The sequence below is a fragment of the Ipomoea triloba genome, chromosome 13, assembly GCF_003576645.1.
Source record: "Ipomoea triloba cultivar NCNSP0323 chromosome 13, ASM357664v1".
Taxonomy (NCBI): Eukaryota; Viridiplantae; Streptophyta; class Magnoliopsida; order Solanales; family Convolvulaceae; genus Ipomoea; species Ipomoea triloba.
Genome location: NC_044928.1, coordinates 1,956,325 through 1,964,965, shown reverse-complemented (window position 1 = coordinate 1,964,965; position 8,641 = coordinate 1,956,325). Strand labels below are relative to the sequence as shown.

Here is an 8,641-nt window from a genome sequence, read left to right as displayed (position 1 = left end):
AGATACGTTACTAAATAGAGAATAAATGTTTAATACAAGAGGGAATAGTAAAATGCCTAACTAAACCAAATTGAGAATATGCTGCCCTAACCAGAGCGTGGGCAAGCACATTCACTGATCTACGGATGAAACGATATGACAATACTTCAAAGTGCCTAGCTAGCACAAGACATCCATTGATAACACAACCAACATAATAGAAGTCCGAGGATGGAACATTAAGTAACTGACAGACATTCAGGCAACCCATCTCAAGCATAACCCATTGTCAACCATCATATTCAAAGCTTAAGCCAATACAAAGCCTCCCTAAATGCAACTGCCTCTGCCAAATGAGGATCATCCAAGCCCCTTAACGGTTCATTCGCAGCCCCCAAGAAAAGCACTGGAGCTTGAAAGTAGAACCACTCTTAAGCAACCCTTACCATTACCCAGAAAAAGCAGCGCCTCAACCCTGCACACCACCCCGGAATTCATATTTGAAGGGTTTGATTGGGTTGACATAGAACTAATAAGATTATTAAGCCCAGGAGTAGCAAATGCAGAATAAGCAACTAGCATTTGAAATGACTGTCAACTACCCGCGAGAAGGGATGCCACCTCCGCTACCTTAGATGCCCTCAGCTGTTTGTTGTTCCAAATAAGCTCATTCCTCGCCTTCCAAATTGACCATAGTAATGCAACCACCCTCTTTTTAACTTCCTCATTGCCAGAAGATATGATGCCAGATAGCCAAGGAAGAAAGCCAACCCATAGTAGGCATTAGTAGTACTGAAAATTGACCAAACTTGTATAATACAACTACACTCTAGGAAAATGTGGTCCATAGTTTCCAAGGTAGAACCACACAATGGGCAAATATAATCAATCTAAAGCCCTCTACCGACCAAAGCAACACGCATTAGAAGAACCGCATTAGCACAACGCCATACAAAATTAAGATAACTAGGAGGTATCTTCATTCTCCATAACTGGTTCCAGGCCGTAAAAGGTGTCACCATTGGCTGACTATGAAACGAGAACAACTTATAACAATGTTTGACAGAATACATACCTCGCATGTTCCCCACTCCAGTACCATTGATCCTTATAGTCAAGGGCAATATGCAAGCTCCTGATAAGGTGGATATCACGGTCTAAAAATAAGTGTTGCAACAAAGCAACGCTCCACTCCTTAGTAACCGGGTCGATGGGGGCATCCACGGTAAACCCATCAAAGGCTTGGGAGATAGGAAAGATAATAAAAGGATTAGAATCATCAAGAAGCTAGGGATCATCATAATTTTTTGTGTTTTTGCCATTGCAATTCTTTGGCCACATCCTTGAGCCAGCAAGGGTTGAGTAGACAATATGATCTCCAACAGAAGCTAGGATGAGCCAAGCTGGGCACTGAGGAAGGAGCTGTTCAGAAAGTACTGCGCTTTGAGAAGACGTGCCACAACTGACTTTTCATTGGTCATTAGCCTCTAACCTTGCTTGACCAACATATTAATATTAAAAAGGTGTAGCATCTTAAAACCAAGGCCCCCATCCTTCTTAGGCACACACATCCTATCCTACCTCATCTAATGTAATCCACCCCTACCAAAAGGTTTACTCTCCCACCAATACTTATTCATAATCCTTTTGAGTTTCAAGCATAAGGTAAGAGAGATGATACAAACTCATAGTGAACGTTGGGAACGTCTGAGCTACACTCTTCAAAAGATTCTCCTTGCTTGCTCTAGAGAGAAGCTTTTTTTCCCAACCTCCTACCCTTTGTCTGATGCATGTCTCATTAAAAGGAGAATACCTCTTTCTTGTTCCTCCCAACACCGAGTTGGAGATCCACACCTTTCCTCCTTAATCATCTCATTTGTTCCCTCCATAAGAAGAATAAAAAGATAGGGGAACAGTAGATCCCCCTGTATTAGTCCTCTTTGAGGAAAAATTAACCCTAGTTCCTCATCCTCATCTAGAACAACATCGTCAAGTGTGTAAATGCATTCTCATATAAGAACAACCCATTGAGGACTAAATCCCATTTTTAGCAAAATAGCCCCAACCAATTTCTACTCTATTCATTCTATCATATGTCTTGCTCATATTTAACTTGAGGTTGCATATCCTTCTTCCCCTGAGTTCCCTTAATCAAATAATGTTGGATTTCAAAAGCTACAAAAATATTATCAGAAATTAGTTTCCCCAAGACAAAAGTAGATTGATTTTCCGCAATAAGACCACTAAGCAGAGGTTTCATTCTATTAGCCAAAACCTTAGCAATCACCTTATAAGCTACATTACATAAAACTATAGGTCTAAAGTCTCCCGTACACTCCGGCTTAAGTTTCTTAGGTATAAGGAAAATTTGGGTGGAATTTAGTCCGGAAACAAGATGCCCATAATTCATAAATTACCCACAAAAATTAACTAAATCAGCCCCCATGATGTCCCAAACTTTGAATAAAAACTTGGATTCTAGTCATCTAGACCAGGAGATTTATCCAGATGCATACAAAATAAAGCTTCTTTTTTTTTTTTACCTCTTCGTAGCTGGCTTTGCACAGTATAAGTAATATACTTATTTTGTAAAGTGATTTCTTAAATTATTATTTAAATGTTCGAAAGTTAAATTTAAGTACATCAAAACTTAAAGCAAACATTTAATTTAATTATATTTACAATTAAAATATTAATTATGACAAATAATTTGAGATGAGAGATCCTGAATTAAGGTATCTTTAGTGGAACATAGTCCTATGCAACCCATACAAATTGGCCTTTGTCCCATGAATTTGAGACCACTTTAATACTTTATGCCTGGCCAGGCAACAAAAGCATATCTCGGGTTGTACACCAACTTTGCATAAAAATTGGGAGCAGATTAAATGCACTAAGTATAATCATTGGCAATTAATAATAATTTAAGGTAACCATCAAATACCACTGATCTTAATTTATTATAAAATATAAACTGGTAAATACAAGCACACTGCACAGTTACATACATATGACAGCTACTTTGTTACAGCCTTACAGAACACTTCTGAAGCTCTGCTAGTGAACTCTTTGCAACATCTCCAGGGTGGAGTCTGCATCCCTGATGTCCTGGCTTTCTTCTTGGGATTCTTCATTATCTTGAGAGAAATCAACACTGGTGTAAGTTCGGATTCCTGGACCGCGACCAATGGAGTCGCTGTGTCGCCCTTGCTGAGCTCGTCTCACTTCTTTCTGATGTTCAGTTAGCTCAGCATGTTTTCTTTTTCTACCTGGGTAAACCTTTGTGTTTTCATCTACAAATTCAACTCTTTTAGAACACCGGTTCAGGGAGGCGCTGACCTTGTATCTATTTGGAGCTGGAATGGTTTTTCTGCAGAGGGTTAATTTCCCATTTCTTGAGAGTTTGTCAAGAATGGGAAGTAGGCTTTCGGGGTATTGTAAATTGATCTGTTCACCATATGTGGCATTCCAAAACTGGATAGATGGATTGGAGATCTCTGGATTTGGATGATCAAGGGTTTTCTCAAGAAGGGGCACTTGCAGTTTCAGAAATGAAGAATCAAAGTTCATTGCTGGCTGACTCTTCTGCAGATTCTTCAGGATTTCAGTCCATAATTGCTGAAGTTGATCTTTGAAGTCATTGTCTCGCACATCCATATGTGACAGCCACAGAAGCAACGGATTTGTGGTAATCTGAGTTGGGTGAGTCGAAACAAAGAAATCAAAATTCCAAATGACAACTAGAGAGAAGTTCAAAAGAAAATCTACTAATGGCTTCTGAAGACTACAGCTACTAGTCATAGTATGCTTGTCCATATTGCTAGTAAATGGAAACAGGATAATCAATACAGGGAAGACTCAAATACAAACCTCGATAAATGAGATAAAATATTGTTGCAGTGGGAAGCAGCCAATGAAGTTGACCACTTTTGATAGGATCCTGAAACTCTTAAGATTAGAATGAATGACAGTATGTATGTCAAGAAAAGAGTAAGAAAACAGCAGTTATGAGCACCTTGATGCTAGAGTGAAGCTCGTTTGCAAATCTCCTTCTTCCACCACCCAAGGGATCTTCATGAACCTTTGCAAGCCCCAGGGAAATACAAACAAAAATTAGAAGTTGAAGGACACCTCAAACATTGCTATCATTTCTACATTGTTTTCCAACATCCAGATGAGACAATTTAAGGTGCTATACAAATTAAAACATCTAAATAAACAAGCTTTTAAAGAAACCAAGTGCTCTAGATAATTTCACATTTCTGTGAAAACCTTAAAGTTTGATCTTAGAGACATTCAAATCTGCTATCACTTTAGGTGAGTCACAGGTCCAAAGTAGTGCTGGACATAAGAATAAAAGTTATTGGAATGAAGTTACTTAGAGCTTATACTCTAATATGGTAGAAAGAACTGTGACTTGAGAAAAAAAGAACTAAACTAAACTAAATGCATTGCATTAAAGCTAATATGTTGAGACTTTTATTGGATCTCTTATAGAAGAGCAATAACATAACATAGACCCTCCTTACCTGAGAGCAAATTCCAAGCTACTCTTGACATTGTTGATGTTCCTGAAGTCACCATCTTTACTTGTGTGGTTATTGTTATTAGCTCTTAGAATAGCCTGCTCCAAAACACATATCATGACATTTCCTAGTAATAGGAAAAAATCAATGTTCTCACTCTTTTCATTTTGCTGTGCTTGAGTTGCAGGGTCATCTCTGATAGTGGTTTCATCAATGCACTCATTCAACATTGCAAAAATGTGCCTAGTCATAGTCAGATGACAATGTTGTGAGCTTTGACAGATAGAAACATAAAGTGATTTCCATGCTTCAATACCACACTCAGTTTCAAGCTGCATCTGAAGGATAGGGTAAGCAGCAAATGGATAGTTAAGGAGAAGCATAACGGCAGAATAACCAGGGCTGTCTCCCATTACGAACAATGAGTGATTGCTTTTACTATCTATGTATTCTTTGAGGCAGCTTGCAACTACTACCCATATCTCTAAGCAATTTGGTACCTTGTGTTTGTATAGTAAACCAACAAAAACATTGAGCATCTCTACAGTGTCATAAGAAGAAAGTATGAATTTCATATATCTGCACATCTCGAGTACTATGGACTTGTAGTCAGGAGCATCCACCCGTGACTTAATGACTGTGACAAAGTAGAGTATACTTATGTACACTGCAGGAGAGACCTTCCCCATATAAGCCACACAGCCAACATCTGATATTTTTAGATTCCCAAGTTCACAAATTGGTTCTACCTTTTCAAGGTCTTTTATGTCCACAGCCACTCTGTACAGAGGGGATTCTAGTATTGAGGGTTCTAGCTCTTCAGTTGCAGCATAGAAAAGCTGAAGGGAGATTTTCTGTAAATCATTGGTGTGACTACTGCCTGAAGCCAACTTCTCATTTATCTCGTTGAAGAACTTCAAAATAACATTCAGACATAGCATAACCTCATCATAAGTGACAAGTCCACATCTTAAGACATTCTGAACTGATTTCAAGAGAGATCTGAATAGCCTTGAGGCAGCATTGTATGTTAGTATAACTAATTCATTGGACATTGCAGCATTTGACCCTTGATTGAACAGGCAATGAATCATCTTTATGAAAAATTCCAGTTGATTTAGATCCCAAGGTGACCATTTGATAGGATAATGCCTCCATGAGCACTTCACAGATGGGGGGCTTTCAGCAAACAATTCAGCACCTTTCTGGAGATTTGTGCTGCCATTTTGGCCACTTCTTGTTAATATAAAATTATCAAGCAGCTCAATACAAAAATTCCATGACCATATGTTCCTGTCATCAGGTCCAAGATGGAATATGGCTTCTAAAATGGGCTGGCACACCATTCTAGCCACTGAATCACAGCTGACAGAACTATCAAGCTTATGCAAAAGATAACACCAAGTAGTCAGACACGATACATGAACAGATACATCACATTTACTTGAGATAATTCCCGTAAGAGGTGTCATTATAAGCTTAATCTTCTTGGAAAAGCCATCTGAAGTGATCTTTTTACAGTCCCCTCCAGATATTTTCATATCATTAGTAGCTTGTCCTGCAGCTGAACTGATCTCAGGAGCATCAAATGGTGGACAGATTAATGCATCAATCAAACCTTCCCAGGAAACCTGAAATTAAGGCATATGATCATTTTTACTGAAGATAAAACATAACTGGTTCTTAACATTTATATATTCTGAATGCAGATGGTAGTGGCACAATGAGATAGTCCATCTTTCGCAAAAAGGAAACAGCCAAGCATTAAACGACATGGAAATTTAAAAGCTTAAATGTTACATATATTTTTCTTGCTAAGAGACAGCCCCTGAGGCCAGAGGGTGTTAAAAAAATTGAGGTGCATTTTGGAGGCACAGCCTCACCTTTTCCTCCATGTAGTGGCTTGATAAAAGGTTTTGATTAGTTAAATACTCTTTAGCTACTATGTCTACCCCATGGATTATAAATTTAAAAAATGTTCCAACTTAAAATCATAATACCAGTGAAGCAATCTGAACTTGTGGATCAAAGTCAGAAAATGTCTGTGTTGGAAATTTAAGCAATTCATTGAGTAAACGCTTGTGATTGGTCAAATATGGTCCAAGTAAGCGCATAAACCATCCCCATGCTTGTAGAGCCTCAATCTTCTTGCCATGATTCAGCATCTCTTCTATTGTGTCAAGCAGTTTTTTCTTCAAATCGAGGACAACTGCCTGCTTACAAACCATAAAAGTGTAAAATATCCTTTGATGCCAAACAGTAGAGGAAGATACTTTAGCTTACATGTAATTTCAAGTGAAAAGCTTGTGAATGAGCTAGCTATATCAAATAAAACCTCCTTAAAGTTATACATGCAACGTAATAGATAAAAGAGTTTTTTCCTGTTTCCTTTTCTTTTCTTCAGTTGGCAAGTCATGCTAGAAGTACAAAAAAGTTAATGCATTGGCAGAGTACAGCAACCAGAAAGCACCTTCTACCTTGGAAAGAGAGACTGGTGGAGGACATATAATGCACTTCACTTTTAGCAAACATCTCTCAGACATTTCCCTCTCCCTTTTATTATCACTGGCAAGTCTTCTGTAAATTGGAGGAACCCATATATAGGATAAATTTCTCATCTTTTCACCCAGTGAACTAGACAACTTCATCACAGCCTGCCTTTAAAAATCAGCCAAATTAGCAGGATAAATAAAATTTCAGAATACAGTCTAGACATCCTTAATTGAGACATTTGTATGGCCCAAGTCATTGTTTGTTAATTTAAAGTTACTCTATTCATGTAAGTGCTGACATTAACCAAATTGATGCTTTTAAACTAGATTACATTAATGATTGTAAGATCCTATTGTTGAATCAAAAGAATTCAGAATCAGGAACAACATTGTGTTCATAATTAGCCAGCCTATAGTTCTATGATTACGGATAGCGATACTGGTTTTTTACTTTGATTGTGAATAACCCAAATCTACTCCAAGTTACATATGAATTATTAGGTTAGGTAAGCTAAAAATGTTATACAATGAACAATCCAATCTTTACCAAACAACATATACTTGAAATGGATGCATTACTCACCTGCATAGCCTCAAATGTGATAGAAAGAGAGCCCATAGGATTATCAAGGCCATAGATAATTGCCCTTAGCAAAGCCTGGAGATGTGTGTCCAAAATCGATGTACTAAACTGTTGCATAGATATACACCAGACACCCAAATTGCAAACCCACTGCAATCAACAGTAAACAATATATTGTCAAATTACATGATCCAGCATAGTGCCTAGAACAGTTTTTGACAATTGAAATTTTAATTTACCTTTATCTTGGTCGTTGTGATTACTTTAACAAGAGACTCAATAATCATGCAGGCATCATCGCCTACATTCACTCAATTCAAAGAACATCGGCTCAATATTACATTACCACCACCAATAAACTATATAAATCATTTGGAATGGACCTCTCAAGGAAATCCCAAGATAGGAGAAAAATTCCAAGCAGAAAAGAAACCAAAGGACTAACCTTTAATAGAGGCAAGTATAGAAGGATGATAAATCATAAATCCCAAACACTTCAATGCCTGCACAGCACTAAAGCCATATACCATTAAAAAAAAAGGATTAAATTCTCAAACTTTTTAGAGAGGAAACAAAAATGAAATAAGCCTTGAGTTAACTGAGGAAAAGGGGTTGTGTCTTACATCATTTCTTCATCGTGGTCGAAGATATCGACGAGAATCGATCGCAAGAAGACAGGGGAAGAGTCTGCGAGCAATGTGATGAAAGAAGGGTCGGCGCTGCTGCTAGCGGAGAGTTGCTGGAGGTGTAAGAGTGTTGAGTAAGCTAAAGACTTGCTTGACGAGGAGGAGGAGGATGATGATGACAGACAGGTGAGGATTCCCTGGAGCTCATCTTTGAAGCTTTTTGCCATCTTTTCTCCACTCGATAAAATTGAATAATTGCAGCGAAGATGTGAAATTTGAGATGATTTTTGCCCTAAATTGATTCTGGAGGGAATGTATTCAAGAGAAGCCTTCCAAGTTTGCAGCTTTTCGCGCCAACAAGAGAAACGAACTGTCTTTACTGTTTCTAGTAGCCCAAATTTAATTGGGCCAAGAACTCAGCCGCAATTCATTCAG

The 8,641-nt window shown here is 38.1% G+C and overlaps 1 protein-coding gene across 2 annotated transcripts; it reads right to left on the bottom strand.

Annotated features, from left to right (window-relative positions):
• Nucleotides 1-2,909: 2,909 nt before the first annotated feature.
• Nucleotides 2,910-8,481, bottom strand: LOC116001831. Of its 2 annotated transcripts, XM_031241781.1 has the most exons (10): nucleotides 8,204-8,481; nucleotides 8,026-8,093; nucleotides 7,820-7,881; nucleotides 7,581-7,730; nucleotides 6,983-7,159; nucleotides 6,506-6,718; nucleotides 4,509-6,136; nucleotides 3,995-4,060; nucleotides 3,850-3,919; nucleotides 2,910-3,672 (listed from the first exon to the last, which is right to left on the bottom strand). In XM_031241781.1, exons 1-10 carry the CDS (start codon nucleotides 8,431-8,433, stop codon nucleotides 3,037-3,039), a joined length of 3,300 nt encoding a protein of 1,099 aa, XP_031097641.1. In that variant the 5' UTR covers nucleotides 8,434-8,481; the 3' UTR covers nucleotides 2,910-3,036. The 2 variants fall into 2 exon arrangements, with proteins under 2 accessions (XP_031097641.1, XP_031097642.1); XM_031241782.1 differs by lacking the exons at nucleotides 8,026-8,093; nucleotides 8,204-8,481 and having other exon boundaries at nucleotides 6,983-7,163; nucleotides 7,820-7,869.
• Between the last annotated feature and the right edge of the window lie 160 nt (nucleotides 8,482-8,641).

Excerpts from the sequence above, each read along its gene's own strand:
- LOC116001831 (XM_031241781.1), bottom strand. The coding sequence starts at position 8,433 with ATGGCAAAAAGCTTCAAAGATGAGCTCCAGGGAATCCTCACCTGTCTG. Across the intron at positions 7,731-7,819 it reads TCACAACGACCAAGATAAAG|TGGGTTTGCAATTTGGGTGT; the intron begins GTAAATTAAAAT and ends TGTTGATTGCAG. Across the intron at positions 7,160-7,580 it reads TCACATTTGAGGCTATGCAG|GCTGTGATGAAGTTGTCTAG; the intron begins GTGAGTAATGCA and ends TTTTAAAGGCAG.